Source organism: Eutrigla gurnardus, assembly GCF_963514095.1.
Source record: "Eutrigla gurnardus genome assembly, chromosome: 1".
NCBI lineage: Eukaryota > Metazoa > Chordata > Actinopteri > Perciformes > Triglidae > Eutrigla > Eutrigla gurnardus.
This window is the reverse complement of record NC_139915.1, coordinates 1,413,633-1,432,932: the sequence shown is the minus strand read 5'-3', so window position 1 is coordinate 1,432,932 and position 19,300 is coordinate 1,413,633. Positions and strand designations below refer to the sequence as shown.

Genomic DNA, 19,300 nt, shown 5'->3' with positions numbered 1-19,300 from the left:
TGAAATCTACATACACCTGTACGCTGTATCATTGAGGGCCACAGTATATTCAAGGATAAAAAATATCCACCATAAGGCCTGTAATAAAAGGGCTGAATAAAGTGTTTCTAGTGAAATATTTTTTTTATATACCTGCATTCAGCTGGTCCAGTTGTAAGGCTTTGTCACATTCACTAGCCCCCTGGTCTTCCAACCGTGAAACTGTCCTTATTAGTTCACTATAATCTCTTTTATTAAAAATATAAATTACATTTTTATGTTTCTCGTCAATATGTTATTTAATGTTAAGAAATGAACTGAAAGGTGTCTCTGACAGTCTGTTGATTTGCATGCAATAAATGTAATGTTGATACGGACAATAAACATTACATTCATTGTTCATTTAAAAGGTTTGATTATAGCTGCGACACACTGTGTGAGAATGAAATGGATGCCATGTTTCCAGTCGCATCTTTGCAGAGGGCTTAACAGCAGAGCAGCAGTGCTTCTCCCAATTCATTAGACCTAAATTACAGACGGTGCGTTTGTGTTGTTCCCTTTTTTCCTCTTGTGAGTAATCTTATTGTGCGGCCTGTCTGTGCTCGGAGAAGAGAGGGGACCCTTGAGCCGTGGTAGGAGATGGTAATCGGACGAGATGACAGCCAGTGGCCCAGAGAGCGCTGCCCATTGTTACATGCAGTATGTAAAAAAGGCTTCAGTTGGGCGACAATATGTCACATGTGTTGTCATAGATCCCAAATTTAGACCCATGTGTTTCAGTAGCACAAGTTTCTCTATCGCTGCTAATAGTGAAAGTGAGACTATCGACATATAAATATATATTTCCCCATAAAGCCACCGACAGTAATAATGAAGACTTTTGAAGAGGAAATGAATCTGCTGTGTGCTTAAAGCAAAGCATGTTTGTCAGGATAAAACTTAGTGTATATCTCAGCTCAGCAGAGCGTGATTTCTGGTAAGAGAAATGTCACAGACTTTCTAGTTAACTATATAATTAGATTTCTGTATAAGAATTGATTGCATGACAGTTGGAAGTGAATTTGTAATAATACTATAAATTGATCACCTACACTGTCAATGAAATTTGTCTTTTATCACATCTGAGTGGCCTTTTCATCACTTCTCTTTGATTTTACGGTCCTGAGTCTGAAATGAATTGTCTTAGCGATGCATGAGAAGAACCGTGGAGCTGCAGTCAACCTGGTTGAGGGGAATCAATAGCTTCTGTTAGCTGCTTGCTGAGCTATATTTTGACTTCAGATAACTAGTGATTTAATCTGTAATCACAGGCGTTGCTGTACAGATTCTACTTCTGCTTTCATAGAAGTTGTTCTTGGATTGTATGCTCAACCTTCCGGCACAGATGTACCTCAGCACATATCATTCGTTAGATCTTTATTGTAGAAATATATTCAATATTGAAGTTTTGTTTATTGCTCGCTGTATTGCTGTATTATTATCTTTCTTCACATACATGATTTCTTTAAATCTGATAATTCTTTTTATTTATTTGAAGTTAAAGATGAACAAAGGCTATTGCATTTTACTGAGACAGATGCAATTACAACAGGGACAATCAATAACGTTGGCTTTTACTGCAACACAATATTGTTGCAAACAGCAAGAACAACTGCGCCCACAAAATATTTTTACAGACTGTATCTCATAAATCAGATTCCAAAGATCAAATATCATATTTTTCAATAGATGCCAGATGGTCTTTTCAGTTGGTTGGAGTTATTGATTGTATTTGTTTATCTGTTTGACTTGTGAAGCATAGAGGTTTTCTTTCATTTGAAGATGAGTTTTAGTGCTCGGCTGTCTGGAAGTAGCCTGGCGAGCATCACTGCCAAATCATGAAGTCGTAACATGCTTTTTGGTACGTTGTAGCACATGAAACAGTCCCTATTGGTGGTCATGATTTATGTAAAGTAAACTAAATGACACCATGGAAAATATTTGTTATGTGTCATGAAGCTTAACCTTTGATAAGATTAGTCATTTTTCTTATTAATGTCCAAACTGGGAGAAAAACATAATAACATTGTAGAATTCCTCGCCATTCATTAGATATGATTTCATGACTTCATCTATTACAGTTTATACTTAGATGTTAATCAAACCTTAGATTTTAGTCATCAACTCATGGTTATTTATACATATTTAATATAGAAAAAAGAGCATTTTCCCAACACCATATCTTTTGTGAAGTAACTCAACTGTAAATGTCCATATTCAATGTTCTAAACTGAAAACATACTGGTTAACCTTATTAACAGGGTCACATCGTGTGTGTTTAGTGACCAGTATTGTGTTTTTTATTGTTCTTGATGAGTTCTTCATTCATATGAGACGTAGAGAATGTAGATATATTTGTACATATGTGAGTAACCTTGACTTGCTGACAGAGTCGTGCGTCTCTCTCTGACAGGTATGGAAGAGCGGACCAACCAAGCGTCTTGGGCCCCAGGTGGCGAGTCCAGTCCCTCCTTTGAGTCCTCCCGGGTAAGATGACCCTCATCTTAACGCCTCTGATTGGCCTTTCTGCTCCACAGCACATCATTTAACACTCATTACATCAAACCTGAACACTCACAATGTTTTAGTCTCACCTTATCCAGACTACCAGTCAAGTTGTATGACCTGCAGCCGACATGTTTCTCTGTGACACAAAGGATTTGTTCATGTACTTGTGCTGGTGATTTCTTTTATATCCAACCAAATATGTTTTTATGTCACAAAATATATTTAACAGGAAACTCAGTTACTGTAATCTGATATTATTGTGAAAATATTTAATAGATAAAACATTTTGTACTGTAATTTACAATGAGATATATTCACAAGCAGCACATTTGAGAAACCGGAATCATAGAGTTCACGGTGATTTAGCTTGAAAAACTACTAGTTGTGTAACGGTACACAAAATCCCCGGTTTGTTATGTATACCCCGGTTTTTGGTTCACAGTTCGATACATTTTTGGTACAAAAGGGAAAACAAAACAAAAAAGAAGAAAATCACTTTCTTTGTTTTATTTATTTTTAAACTTATAAATATTTATTTAACAGTTGCCATAATTATTTCTTTCACAGGCAATAAATCACAGAAATGTCTGTAATGTAAACGTGACTCAGTCTCCACAAGGAATGAAATCCTTCATCAAAAGACCTGTTGATCATTATAATTGATGCTAATCGCTCAGACACAATGGATAAAACATACACTTGAAGGTACACCAGCAGGGCTCAAGCACTTGACCATAAGTATGTCTGTATTGTCTAGGATTGGTTCCACCTCTATGTAGATGTTTATATTTTTTAGCAGGCAGTAACAAGCTGTTGTTCTGATATCTGAAAACTGTCTCTCTACAAGTGGTGACACAAACCGATGCAGTGACCCTGCAGGTGATTCATGGTTTTAAACAGGGTTTGAATGGGATTCACTTTACTCCATTTGGCATCTCCAATGCCATCGGTTTTTTTTACCAGACAGTCATATTCTGTGAACACTAGTGGGAGTAAATTTCCTTTGTGATGTGTTTTAGACTTAATTCATAATTCACACACATTAAATTGTAGAGATTCACTATTACATGTAGCAATGCTGAAAAAGAGGTCTACACAACACACAAAATAGATGATGTTTTCTGTAGCAAATCCAAACACTTCTGTGTCCATGAATAATTGTCTTGTCCAGCCTCAATACTGTAGATTGTGTTTTCACATTTTGTTTGTGAACACAGATATACACAAAAAAATTAAATAATTTAGAATTTCTGTTTATGTAGGGACAATACATGTATTGCACCAAAATGTCCAATAAATTCGAATTGTATAATAATAATAATAATAATAATAATAATAATAATAATAATAATAATAATAACATATATTCAAGAAATTAAACTGCATCTCTATTGTTCTGTGAGAACATCTCACTGTTTGTGTGAGCAAGTGTGAACAACTCTCTGCCTGTTTGTTTGTCCCCGACACATTGGTTGTTCTAGATGCCCTGTATGAATTTCATTTAATGTCAATCTCCTGTCACTTTCCATTAGGTTTCAGTTAAATGTCAGAGCCACTCGGGCTGCATTACCTTGTTTATTCCTCTGTGCCCTTCCCGAATGAACATCTACAGGCTATGGTAACATAGGCGGCTTGATTTGATTTATAAGACAGAGAGGCTTGAGATATCTGTGCTCCAGGTGCATATAAATGAGTGTTTCTGACATTGCAAGGCACAGCATCAGCCAACAGACAGCTGTTTGCACCGCCATACGGCGTGCACTAAAACAAGCACATGCCACTTTCTCCACACACACAGCTGCATGCACACCTTCTATTTATTCTGACTTGATTTATATAACCTTTAAAATATTCCATCACATATATTCTGTTTTAAGAAGTAAGCAGCATATCTTATAAAGCCTAGTAGTCTGTGATAATATGCTGACATTATTTGAGTTAAAATTACGTTCAGAAAAGTAGCATATAGCCATCATTCACTAATGTAAAATAAAAAGATAACATTTAGAATTCTTGACAGTTTTGGCTGACTTCAGGATGGTTGAAATAATTTTTCGAGACGGTGATGATAAAAGTTGTTGCAGCCTTGCTGTCAATTGTAGTTAGAGGGAAAATCAGAATCGGCAGGCCAAGACAATTGTATTCTGGGCATCTCTAATGAGAATCAAATAATTGATTTTAAAAAATAGAGCTCTATTCACGATATCTGTCCAAGTCTCTCCAAGAAAATCCTCATTGCTTCATCTTTCAGTCTGTTACAAAGGGAATTCAGTCTCGTCCCTGAGCTTATTTAAGCTGGTGAGCTACGAGTGTGTGATCAGTCAATTGTGAACAGTCCCGAGTCCTGCCGTGCTGACCTTGGCTCCCAGCCAGCCGCTGTATCCTGGGCAGCTGTGGCTGTAGGCTGGCGGTCTGACAGTCAGGGCTGTGCCCACCACTTCCACAAGACAACCCCCACTTCCCCAGTGCCCTGCCCCGACTCGATACTCGACCTCACACGCATCCATCATGACCATATTATCACTTCCCAAGCTGCCACATGCACCCCACGTTCACCTCGGACAGAGTGTGAAAGAGATTACTTTTTAAATGTTGTGGCAAATAATTGGATGACAAGATGTGAGCTCGGCCTGCACACTCTGACAGCGATCTGACAGTTATTTAGCCAATAGTGGCAATGTGGCCCCGTGGCAGCGATGACAGCGTGTGTTAATGTCTCAGATAGATATAGGCCACCAGTGTTAGGGAATGATGAGGAATCTGTGCTTGATGATCAAAACAGTCCCAGAGGTGTGTGTCGATGCAGACAGACAGACACACACACACACACACACACACACACACACACACACACACACACACACACGCACTCTGAGCCCAGATTGACAGTAGCAGTCATAACAATCAAAGAAGACTTGTTGTTGAAAGATAAATGTGCTCATCACCACCAAGTGCTTTCTAATGTTTATTCAAAGAAATAGCTATATCAGTAGATCAGTACCATCCTCATCTGTTTGTCAAATGAAAGGCTAAGAGTGAAAACTGGAAAATAGCTAGCAGTTACTAGGTAATGAAATAGTCACCGTAAAACGGGAATTTTGGTATCAATTACTTTAGATTTAGAGGTGCTGATAAATTATTTCCTTCATCTTTGGACAAAGCGGGTCTCACTGATTCCCCGTTTTCTTTTTTAAAATCAAGGCTCTTATATTTCAGTCTCATCTGACTCACTATCAGAAAGCAAATAAAGAGTATTTTCAATTTTTTATTTTTCAATTTTAAATGTTCCATCAAGCTTGTAGTTTGAAGCATTTTCCTTGTTTTGCTGCAGAAGATAGGAGATGTTTTTTTCCGCCTGCTTACGTTAGCTGTGTATGTGTAAGTCCGTGTTTGTTAGTTTGCTAGAACCTCTCTCACGGGGCTGTTGTTGTTATTGAGTCTGTTCATGGTGTGATTAACAGTGTGTGCGGCCTGGCAGGAGCACAATAGGGAATCTCTGAGGATTCCCTCGACACAGCATAACACTCCACTGCCTTTGAAATTACTCCATCACCATCCACTCACAGAAAAGATGGATAATAAGATTTGCTTTTTTTTCCACTGTATGTTGAATGCAAAGGGTATGAGTTGGTGAAAATAGCTCTATAGAAATGCAAGCCCACTGCTGCTTGGTCCCTCTGGTGGGAGTTAATGTAGTTTGGGGAGATGTATTTGACTGGAGCACAGGGGGATTTTCACAGGGCTTGGGATTAGCACTATAACGGAGTATCTTTTATTACATGGGACCCCAACTTTCAAAAACCATACTGTGACCGATATTTAGACCTAAGTCTCAGAAGCTGATAACTGTCATGAAAAGGCACTGTTAAGCTGCAGGAGAAAAAGACAAAATTTCAAGCTGCAGGTTCCTGGGAATTCTGTAGGATTGCATCTCTCTGTTTCCTCCTCTTCTATGTTGCAACACCTTCTTATAAACTCTGGGGTGATATATAATTCTGTTATCATAAAGATGAAATGGTTGAATACAAAGAAAGCTTTAAGATATTTGGCGTTTAGATCTTTATTTTATCACCATGTGATAAAGGTAAAGCAAAGGCTTCAACAGTTTCAGTTGTTTTCTAAAAACTAAACCAGCACAACGGTTTTCAACACTCACCTGTTTGTTGGTAATGTCAGGTTGGTAATATGAAGTTCACGAGATATTTAGATGTGTGTTAAAATCACAGTATACATATTAATTAGCGAGGATGGAATTTTTCCTGTATTTTAAAAGAGCTTGTTATCAGATTATAGTCATGGTTTTAAGAGAACATTAAATCACAGAAGACCTGTAAAAATTGGCCAAGAATTAGTCTCACTATACTATAGCATAAAATAAACTAGCCTACAGGTCCTTTTAGTGCCGACATCATGATTAAACATGAATCACTTCAGGCTAGTAGGCTAAAGTTACACATCCATAATGTCACATTACTTTGTTGTCAAGTGGCCGAATTGAGGGAGAATGGGTTAAAACATTTTTTTTTTATTGCATACCTTTTGAGATCAAAACTGTCATTTGTGGTTCCAGCAAGCTGCAATACAAGTAAAGCGTTTCAGAGATGGCGAGAAAATTAATAATTTAACTTAGCATTTTGCTAACCTAAGACTAACTAAGAAATGAGCTAAAGCAGAAGTGAGCCAACGCAGAAGTGAGCTAACGCAGGGGTGAGCTAAAGCAGAAGTGAGCTAATGCAGGGGTGAGCTAAAGCAGAGGTGAGCTAACGCAATGGTGAGCTAACGCAGGGGTGAGCTAAAGCAGAAGTGAGCTAACGCAGGGGTGAGCTAAAGCAGAAGTGAGCTAATGCAGGGGTGAGCTAAAGCAGAAGTGAGCTAACGCAGGGGTGAGCTAATGCAATGGTGAGCTAACGCAGAAGTGAGCTAATGCAGGGGTGAGCTAAAGCAGAAGTGAGCTAACGCAGAGGTGATTTCATGCACAGGTGAGCTTGCTAAATTTAGCCTTCTGCTAACCATAGCCACAGCCATGAGCCTTTGGCAGAAGCCAAACTATTAGCAACATTTTCTCTCCATGTCTGAATAGCTTGGTTAATATTGTCGAAAAACAACAAACGTCTTTATTTATAAGGCCTCAGCTTCTCCTTACTATGCACACTTGGTTTCTCTGTCAGGTGTGTAAATGTCTGGCCACTTCTCAAAAAACACTTGTGTCCCGGAGAGTGACTAAACGTATACAAGGACATTTTCTTCAGCCATTGTAAAAGAATAAGCCAACAATATGTTCTAGTATGTCTAGTCAGTGTTAGCTAATGCATTGGACTGTATTGCTTTGCTCCTACCTACAAATCTCCATCAAAAAATGTTTTAGGGTATAACGTACAAAAATAGTGCTGATAATAATAAACTGAATACTTGTATCTGCATGGCAAATAATGGGGTATTATTCATGTAAACCAACAGTTCAAATGTCGGTAACAGAGATGTAAAGCTCTGCTTTTTTTTCATTCTCTATTTTTGACTATTACACAATAAAGTGACAGTTCATTAGTTTAACTAATCAGCTGTGCTCTCCTCTTACCAATTAGTAGTATGCCATCTCACTCAATTAGTGAAGTTGCCCAATAATGTGCTTAATATTCTGATCTTTTCCCCCAGGGTTTCGCTGACAGCCCTCATTATGGCGATCATTTGAGTGACAGTCGATTAGTGTCCCATGAAGGATTGTCCCCAACACCTTTCATGAACTCCAACATAATGGGTAAGTAAATGATTCTCTTCAACTCACCCCTCACATGCCCTTTGGTAGTGAAAAGACATCCTGTTACAAAATTGTCTGATTGAGGTTAAGGCACATCATGCATCTGGAGGTAGCAGTACTGAAAGGCTTTTCAGGCTGCAGGGCTATTTTTTCCCCATCTCCTGCTGTCTTTATTTCGCCCCTTAATCCCCCTCCCCTCTCTCTGTATCGCCCTCTTCCTCCTCCTGTGATGACCCTCCCCCAGGCTAGAAGTCACGCCTTCAGTATGGCTTTGCATCATAAGAAGCTGTCACCTAGAGATCAAAACCAGCCGTGGCAATTTCCATTGGAAGCAGGGAAGTGATTTTTGGGTGTGAGGTTAAACAGGCTGTTGCAACAAAGATCTTCTCTCATAAGAATCACTACATGTTTAAATGAGTGTAGATTATTTAATGGCGTTCAAGATTTCTTCTTGTCTTTACCTTTGAATTTGTCAAATCGTGTCCTGCTTCATTGAACCAGTAGGTTTCCTGATATAAATGGGGACATTTCTATATCTGCATTTTATATTTACTTTTCAGAGCTAGTCAAGTTCAATTCTGCCACTTGGAGTTGAAGAAACTGCATGTTTTAGCTGTTTATCCATTACTTTTTAATTCTCTGGTTGGGCTTTAGTTTTTTTGCACACCCTCCATCCATGTGGTGTTCAGGCGTAACAGCTGAATCAGATTGGTGGAGACATAGTAGCTGATAGTTTGTTGGCTTTTGTAAGAATACAAATATGAAAGATTGATGATTTGTTTGTTTCCCTCCTATGAATCCTCCTACAAATACGTGTTTTTTTGTTTTTTTATGTTCTATTTTGATAATGATCACACCAATACGCACTTTTCAACTACATACACTACTCCATTTCTGAATACGTTCTGCTATTATAACAATTAAAAACTGGCATCATTGTGATGTGTAACCACTTGACAGTTTTATGGCTAACTACATCTCAGCTCATTATGTAATGACCCTGGAGACTGGCGATTTGTTCAAAAATGGGTGCTGCAGAATATGGATGTGATCTGTTGCAGTGATATGGATAACACAGAGTGATTGCAAACTTGGAATTGCCTGTTCTTATCTCAGGCTTGGAATTCAAGATGAGTATGGTCTTGTTAAATTGTTTTTCCACAGTAATATCTTACATAGATTAAGAGTTTTCAACACCCTCATTAAATCACGTCTGAAGGGTTAGTTCTCATTAATGAACACAACATTTGCACCATTTAAAAAAGATCAAGTCAGGCAGCATCTCAACATTATTTCCTTACATTTCACTGGTGTAAACAGACGCACACTGGTGCTGTAGTTCAGGCACACATGTAGACTCAAAATGCCGACTGCCAGTCTGCAACGGCATTTATAAAAGCCAGCTGGCGGATTTAACTGTTAAAACATCAAACAGCAGGGAAAAGGACTTTTTTTTTAATTCTTTGGTGACTTATTTATTTGTTGCTGGAGTGGCAAAATGTTAACAGTGGACACACTGTCGTACCGGCTTTGCTGTGGTCCAGCCAAAAACCAAACAGATGACTCTTTTCACCCTCTTTGGCAGTTTTAGCCTTTCTCAGTGTGTTGACTATGATACATCGCCAACACAATTGTAGTTATGCCACAATTGCAGTTACAAATCAGAAATCCAGTGTAATACTTAGTGTTTTACATGAAGACACCCGTTAGAATTTTGTCAAGGCCTGGAAGAAATTTGACAAAGGCAGCTGCATCGTAATTCTCTATGTAGGAAAAATTCTGATAACTTGAATGCTGTAAAAACACAACCAGTGCAGCGCAGGATAAAATGATTGTTGTCAGGATGGAACATCCTAGTAAATCACAGTCCCCTGTAGCAACACGCCTCACATATACTGTAAGTACATCTCCATAACTGTTGTTAACACAGCACTGTTTTTGTGGCCTGAATCCATTCTAATTAGTAGATGCTCTTCGCTGGCCCGGTGCTTGTGAAGTGTCAGCGAGTGAAGATTCTCCCAGTGGGTGAAGTGCTCTTGATAGTGGAATTTACTATTACGGATACACACCAAGCCCACTTCAGAAAAACACAGCTGACAAAGTGCCCTGATCAAATGCTTTTCAACGTCACCTCACGTCTTCTGTTAAAAGATGCACTTGAGCACATTGTAAAGACTACAGCAGATACAGCGGGATGTAAGTTCTTAACCTGCCAGAGAGAGTAAATAATAAGTTAGTTGTCTGTATTCATACATTGAAAATGACCCAGGATTGCAGATAGAAAAACAAACAATTCAATTCAATTTGATTTATAGTGTCATATCACAACTCCAAGGTTTCTTACGGTAGTATTTGAGGCAATGGCAATCCCATCAATAGTGGCTATATCTTTAGACAGCGAGCTTCGGAGAAGTTTAGGCCCAAGTACAAAAACTTATGTTTTATCTGATTTTAACATCAAGAAATTGCAAGTTATCCAGGTTTTAATATCATCAAAACATGCCTGGAGTTTACTAGCTGATTGGTTTCTTCAGGCTTGATTGATAGGTATAATTGAGTATCATCTGCAAAACAATGGAAGTTTATAGTGTCTTCTAATAATATTGTCTAGAGGAAGCATATATAAGTTGAAAATAATTGGTCTGAGCACAGAACCTTGAGGAACAGCTGTAAACAATGCAATTCTGTTTACATGTAAGCAATGAAAACCAATTTGGAAAATGTTTGATGAAAATGTGAGTGTGGTAACGTAGTGATCTTCGGTCAGCTTGGTGTGTCAGGGTCCTTAGGACCTCTTTGTGTTTACTACCTCTTATTCAATGTATTGTTCCTAGCAGGAAGTGGCCTCTTCCTAACCCTAATGACATACTTTCCATGTTAACATAGTTTAGTTTATCAGCACAGTAGATCTGAACCATACTTTGTATTAATAAAATTGCAATGCTGATGAGAAATTTCCTGGAAAGAGCACTAAAGCCTATCAGTCTTCCTTTTAGTAGTCATTTATCTCCCGTTTATCAAATAATACTGCTGCTTGGCCAAATAGCTTCAAGATTACATCATTTTTTATTTAAAGATATTTTTATTGAACACAATGGAGAACATCAGTCTGGAGAGGAAAAAAACATTTCTTAAGATCCAATTTGGAGAACGGACCGCTGTGAAAGTCTGATCCTCTGCAACCACTGTGCTGCTTCTAACATGTGCTGCTTCTAACATGTGCTGCTTCTAACATGTGCTGCTTCTAACATGTGCTGCTTCTAACATGTGCTGCTTCTAACATGTGCCCACCAAATGTCAAAACAATCGGAATGATGTAGATCAAAGAAACCAGAGACAAACAACAAGTAACAATGCATTATGTAGTGTTCTGATCTTGCTTATTATGATTTGCATGTGGTTTATATTTGGAATACTCTAGAAACACTGGACCAAACGTGAACCTCTGTACTGCTAAAACTTGGCTACAGTGCAGTGATTGCAAGAGCAATGGACAATATCAATAACCTGCTCTGTGTGTAGCATTGTGCTAATGAACAGCACAACGTAGCTTTTTCATAGTGTGGTTTGAGTAGTGAAGTTCTGTATGCATTGATTTACCGTCAGAATTGTGAGCAGTAACCCTTTGCACACAGTGGGACGGTAAAAAACATGAATTATGTCCGTGTATATGTAGCTAGAATAACCAATACAGTACAAACACTTTCATTACAAAAGTCCAGCTTTTGGTTCCAGGTGTTTGAAGGAGTGAGTGAGGTTATTAAATGGCTGACACAGGGGGCTCACATAGAAGTGTGTGGGGGTTTGAAGCTGACGGATGGGGTTTTGGCTGAATGCCGGGAACCACTGACTGCTTAAGGATGACACCATTCTCCCCAGTGGCCGACTCCCATGTTGGTGTGGATCAGATGGTTTGGCCGTCACATGGATCTTAGCTCCACCCTCTTGGGCTACAATCCTCTTATTAACCCACACGTCATCCAACGCATGCTGCTGCACAGGTGGCAGCCACATTGTTCATGCTTATTATTATAGGGCACTATGGGACATATTTGTCATAGCCATGTGAATCTCTTTGACTCATTAGGGCTGCACGATATGAGGAAACAGCAATGCCATTCTGCTGCTTTCAATATACTGCTAAAATACAGCGTAATACTTACGATCCACTATACAGTCCAGCAGTATGCACTGAGCTGTTCCCCAAAGGAGCTACGCTACTCTTCTAGCATGAGTCATAATCCTCAAACCAGTTATATGTTTTATGCAAGATGCAGTGAATGTTCACACGTCTTTACAATTGGTCAAAATTGACCAAAGTTTAACTCCATGCGATGCAAAGATGGGAATATGCAGAGTCACATGTGGTCTATTGGAATAAAGGCTGTATAAAACATTTGCTTCTGGTGGTAAATACATTTGGAGATCTACTTTGAGTGAACTTTGAGCGTTGAAGTTGCAGCCCTAACCAATAGCAAAGATGTGTGTGTGGTTGACCCCACTTGCCACGGCCCACATTCAGCACAAATACTGTATATTTCCTCGGCAGGCGATGGTCCGGTCTGTGTGAGCGAGTCATTATTGTGCAGCCCGACCGCCCACTGCATGCATCGAAAGAGGCTAAGCTCAGAGAGTCTACCGACAAATAATTTGAAGAGAGAGACAAGCAAGAACGTGTCCCACTTCTAGATGTACAGTCTTAACAATGAGAAGTAATGGGTGGGGAAATGACTTTGATCGTAAAAAAAAATCAAAGCACAGCATCAAAGCTTGGCTTCTGTCTGCTCCTTCAAAACATCCCATTATCCACACAGTTGAAATTACAGCTTATGTGTGATTGTATTTTTTATGTAGATCTGATTGTGAAAGAGTGTAATTTAGGTGCGTGTATTTGTTGTACATCACTGATTGGCTGACAATTTCACCTCTCATTATATGACTGGGTCAGAATCTAAGACTACAACTATTCTAGGATTACATATTTATCTTTTAAATTGTTTCATGTCACAGCTGAGAACTTTAGTGAGTGTAATTTACTCAACTTCCATTCTTTCTCTGTAGGAATCTGCTTACATCTCCATTTTTAAGGTAGTAACACTTACCATAAGGTCTTCTGCAGGTATTGCAGGGTTGTTTCTCATTCAGTTGTTCTAATTGTGTAGCCAGAGGGAAAGCCAACTGTTCATAGCAGTTCAAGTGGAATGGTTTGTATAGATCTAATTTCCTGCTTAAATTTTCCCTGGTGGTGTTAGCTCGATGATGGGAAGCCAGTGGGGGAGGTTGATTTCAAGCACCCTGGGCAATTAACACAGGCAATGAGCTAAAAGAGCTTCACTCTACTCCATTACTTCACGCTGCATTGTGATTGAATCTGCGTGTGTAAGCTGTCATTATTTACTTAATGGCTTGATATTAAATTCCACCAAATGTAGGAAGCTTCTTGAGTCTCAGGCGTACCCTCGTTGATGCTTTAAAGTCGCCGTGTAAATTAACAAGACAGGTTTGATATAGTTATTCACAGCTGTCTGTCAAAGTTTGTTATTGTAATACATAGAGAAAAGTCTCATAGGGAGATAAAAAACCCTATGAAATCCACCATTTATTTTATATTTTTATGCTAAAATTACTGCCAGCAATTTAATGCTTACATGTTCTAAGTCAACCTTTCCACACAGGATCGCTCTCTGTCTACTTCAAACTACTTTTCACTGGCCAGCTCACTGCATATCTGTGGCGAAGACCGCTTTTCCATCAGTTCATTTCAGCCATGTGCCTGAGGGTGTGACATCACAACTGCTGAGTCGTGCTTTCATCCTCACGTTTCTCTGCTGTGCTTCATACATATTACTCATACAGCTTTAGCCCTGCATGAAAACTAATCAGCTTAACGCTGTCATCAACACACACATACAACCGCGTGCATCATTCTCCCAGCCTGTGGACGTATACACGTGGCCTCAGTGTTACTACCTGTTACTACAGGAGCCTGGGACCCATAGCCGACAGCCAATGACAAGCTTCATAGGCTTCACGTGTTTTTTCAACAGAACGTTACAAGTCACAATCGAACGCTTTCTGTTATTGTTACATAACTGCTGCATTGCCATCGTCTATTTCCATCAGTCAGGTGGATTTTTCTGTTGCCATGGAGTTAATTATTCAGTAAGAAAGTGTCTAGACAGCACAGTACTGATGTAGCAGTTATAATACATTACAGGCTGCCTGTGTTGTATTATAATGTATTTCAGACTGCACCCTAACATCACGGCCTCAGCAAAGAATTTAATTAAAATCAGTTTGAGCTGTGCGTTTATGGCATATTTGACCAAACAGTGTATTTTGCTTACAATCAGAAATGTGTTTATGTGATCAAAGGAACCAGAGTCTGTGTTGGTGTGATGACGGGCATGCAACCTTTTATTTAAAACATTCTTTACTACCAATAACTTGTAATGTTGCTTATTGTTATCATGGTGGTCCTTTATTATGATGGTAGTCTGCCAGCATCCACAGACCTTCCATGGGAGTCCATAGCAGTATGCTCCTAGACAGCATTTTTTATTGTAATATGACAGTTTTGCAAGTAGTTCATATCCATATTATTGGCCTGAATTGATGGATGTCATAAAATGGTAATTATACACTGTATTTATCTGTGCTCTCTGGGTAGTTTAAAGCCATAACGCGTGCTGGTAAAGAGAATGGAATAATTGCTGGAAATAAACATTTGTTTGATGCGGCAGTTCTTTCCTGTCCGTGTCTGCAAACTAAACAAAAATATCCTTTCTTGTCTTGGTTACGTTTCTTTTAAAACTTTCTAAAGTTGTTTTGGTAACTTAATATTTTTTTATAGAGATATAGGGTATTTTACAACCATTCTACACTAGGTAGTCTTTTGCACTCAAACTAAATTAATCTCTCTCACTTTTTCCCCTTTTCATTTCTAATTGTTCCTCAAGGCTTTTGGTGAAGTGTCAGATCCCACCTTGGTATCCCCAGAGTATTTTTATTGGGGCAGGTGTCATGTGCTAATGCTTGGTCCCATGAGAGACCCTCCTCAGGCCCAGACCCTGATTGTGGCCAGGTGCTGTTCAGGTGTGCACTCAGTTTCCTTTCCACTACAGTGTGGGTCAAAGGTGCTGCCAATGCTGCTCCCTGTCCCCACTCTGTCATTCACACCCGGACACACACACACACACACACACACACACACACACACACACACACACACACACACACACACACACACACACACACAGGCTTTCACAGTAAGTTCTTTTTGCATATTCACTTTAGCAAAAGTAATATGTACTGTTTACAGTGTATGACCAGAACAGAGAGCAGTGATGAGAAGACGGAGATGTGCAGTACAGTTTCGTGGATGTAGCCGGTCATTATGCAGAGCTGCAGGGTGTGCTTATCTATTACTGTGGTCAGTGGAGTGTGAAGAGCTAAAGACGAATTGAAAGGGCACGAGTCCTTTAGCTCCATCCACATGCCGCCCACATCTCCCCACGCGTTCCAGCCCTCCCCGCCCTCGTGCTTCTTTGAGCCCATCTCTATCCTGCCCAGCCCTGGCCTTGCCTTCTCTAGGCCCTGGCCCCCAGCATGCAACTGGCTGCACAGCTGCTAAGGATCAGCTGTAGTCTCAGTAGACCTGGGGGACTGTCTCTCCAAAGTGGAAGGAAGAACATGGCTATGGCCAAGGTATGATGACGTAACAAGTCGTCACGCACTGATAAGGGTCTGGGATAGGGTACTTCTGCATAATTGTGTGTATGTGCATCTTCAGATGTTGGTACAACGAAAAGCATCACATTCTGTCTTTAAAACTATTTTGTGATCTTTGAGAAGTAATTAAAAAAGGTTAAGATAAATTGTGATTGTTGGCCTTCTTGTATGTCCCACATCTTGCTCTCTTGCCTTCTAATTTCTCTCGCCTCATACAGCCTGCAGCTGATGCCAAGAAGAATATTAGAGATTATTTAATAAAAGCACAAAGCTATAAGGGAAATGATTCATTCAGAAGAATAACTGTTGGTGAAACAATTAAAGTGAGCTGCATTGCCAACATCATTGAATATATTAGCATTCTTTAGTTTTGATATAAAAAACCCCCAGTGATCATTGAGCCTTGAATGTCTTTGCAGAAAGCAGTAGTTACTGTATAGAACTAACGTCAACGTTAACAGATGTTATTGAGAGCATTAAACTAAGCTACAGTTGTTTTTAATGAAGACCAATCTGAATAAATAGCTCTGTGTCAATAATAGCTGAATATGAGTTACTCTACACACCTGCTGCACACATAGCTGATCTAGCATATTGGGCATTCATTGTTCGTTTTTCCATTTAAGATAAGAAAATGTCGTTGGCCTTTGTGTGAATGAAAAAACTCCCAGTAAATTATAATTGAAAAAAATCACACCACCCACTCTTTTCAAGAGGCATCTTATTAGTTCTCCAAAATGTTTTCTTTTTTTAAATACCACAGTCATCCAGTAGAATCGTTTTGCACAGATGAATTGGTCCCTTCTTCGTTTCTTTTTTTTTTTTTAAACGGAGTATAACATCATGGAGGATGCATGAAAACCACCCTGATTCTTGCACTCTCTGGACTATGGATGTCAGGTTTTAGTTTAACTTTGTAAAGTTTCCTTGAAACGTTGATGAGTCCTTTGTTGAGATGAGCCTCAGAAAACTTGGCCAACAGTTGCTGGTTAATTCTCGTGCCCACCGCTCCGAACCCCCCCTCCTGCGTTTCCACGGTCACTACTGCTCGCCCAGGCGTCCTGTGTCCATGCTGGGTGTGTTGGCAAACAAAACACTAGATAATATTACACTCCCCTCTTGTTGGACTGTAGTGGACTGTGATTGGTTAATGAAATGCAAACATTAGTTTCGCCTTTACTCCCACTTGACGGTGCCTGGCGAAGCCCTGGGAGTGTGAGGTGTGGGAAGTGTAGAGAGAGGCACGGCTCTGTGAGGCTTCTTTCTTTTTCAGCCAGGAATATGGGGGGGTGGGAAGGTACATTTATTTATTTCAAATTAAAATCAACAAAACTCTTTTAAATGACTGCTACGGTTTTTGCCCACATACAATGCCATCCCCCCCACAGAGCATTCATCAAAAGATGTACCCCCTTCGGGCTGTTTGGCTGTTTTATTTAGTGCAGGCTTATGTTCTTAAAGGACTGCAGAGGGTTTCTGTGTTAGGAAATATGCCCAAAGTGTTTGGAGCTGGATCAGCATTCCTAACCCATTTGTGTATCCTTACTTGTCCTTCGTCTCAGATCTCTGTTGTTTCACTGTTCAACAGTTGTTTGGCATCTAATACCAAACATCAACACACACTTTGATGTCACACACTGACTTGATTGACTAATATCCGGCAAGGGAACATTTCTTTAGCTTATTAAATGTGCTCTTGCCTCCCTGGACAGGCCTCTCTCAGTCTGAGAGGGACAAAGCTGGGGGAGCTCACATGTGAATGTGTGATGCAGGGGCGGAGCATGTCAGCATCCCCATCCAAGCAGCATCCATTACAGTGTTGGTGTTCACGTGGTGGGCGACGTTATTAGGGAGCTCATCCCGTTTCTCCTCTGAGAGAATGGATGTGTGATTATGAAGTCGTCAGCCATGAACCACTGAGGCTGTGGAGGAGCACCCCTCCTCATGGGTCCTCAGGGTGCCATTGATTGGTGACCATGTGTTTGTGCCTGATAGACTGTGAAATGGTGTGTTGCAGCGCGGCTGTGTCACACCTGCGTCCCACCAAGGTGATTGATTGGTTTGGTCATGTGGAATGTTCCCATCTGGTCCGCAGTAATGCATTTTTTTCCCTCATTCGTGAATAACAAGCGCTGGCAGGAGAATAGTTGGGCTTGGAAAAAAGGCAAAGGCCAAGCGAAAACATTTTCCCCTTTACACCTCCCCCTCTTTGCTTTTTACCGAGTTAGAAAAAATTCAAATAGACCGTGCCATGGCACCTGATTATCCTGGGAGGGGATAAATACAATCAGGAAATTCACATCTCCTCTCACACAGAGATGGATTTTAGGAGAAAATAAACTGTTTAGCTGGTGTGAAGGGCACCAGCTCCTGGAGTTCAAAGTTGTACTCCAGGGCTAAAGAATATACAATAAAATCTTTGATATCTTTGATCAGATTCCTAGTCTAATCTAAAATCAATATAGGTATAATCCCCCCTCCCCCAAGCCTAATGTGTTATTTTGTTTTTCACTCCGGCATTCCTCCTGGTTTGATTTCTCTTAATCCTGGTCGCTCTGCTTTAATTGATCTATTCATTCCACCTAATGGCTAATTACACATCAGGCTGCATGAGCAGATGCATTAATCATCATAGAACATAATAATCAGTGACATTTCAACAAAGAAAAAAATAAATATGCAAATAAGAACTCATTAACATTTGCTCTTGCTGTTTTGAATAATGTCACTGCTGACAAGGCGGCAACGCAGGAATTAACCTGGAGCTCGGCGGGGAGACATGTTTTCTCAGTGTTTCTGTGACTCTCATGTTTTTCCGTACTGGTTTTCCTGAGGCTGGGCTGTAGACATTCACTCCCTGATAGAGAGGGAGGAAGCTGATGTGGTACACCGTCAACCTTCCCTGTTTCCTCATCCACACTGACCTAACCTCTAACCCGGCAAGCTTTTATTTACTGTCAAACAGACCCTGGTGGAAGCAACAGCTTTGACAGGATGGATGTACACAAACTCTTGAGAAAAGGAAACAAAAGGATGCATTTTAAAAGGTATGAGAGAAAAGTGAGTGCACATCTGGTTTGTTGTCTCTTGTTGAGAGAGGAATGTATAGTGGCGGCTGTCGAGCTTCACTTCCGAGGCATCCAGATAGGCTAAAACATGACTTTATAAATAGAGGGTCCTCTTCACTTTGTCAGAGAATCACATCCTTCTATTCTCTAATTTTCATGGAGATCAGAACAGAAATAAAACGACACAAAGTTGTCAACAGCATTTAGGTGTTGGAGCTTT

The 19,300-nt window shown here is 39.9% G+C and overlaps 1 protein-coding gene across 2 annotated transcripts in view; it reads left to right on the top strand.

The window, feature by feature from the left end:
• The window catches only part of tcf12 (transcription factor 12), a 66,852-nt gene that overhangs the window by 9,728 nt on the left and 37,824 nt on the right, over positions 1 to 19,300 (top strand). For both annotated transcript variants that reach the window (XM_084001993.1, XM_084001992.1), the window contains exons 4-5: positions 2,432 to 2,505; positions 8,179 to 8,281. In XM_084001993.1, the coding sequence (XP_083858119.1) occupies positions 2,432 to 2,505; positions 8,179 to 8,281 (177 nt within the window). The remainder of the gene's footprint in view (positions 1 to 2,431; positions 2,506 to 8,178; positions 8,282 to 19,300) is intronic.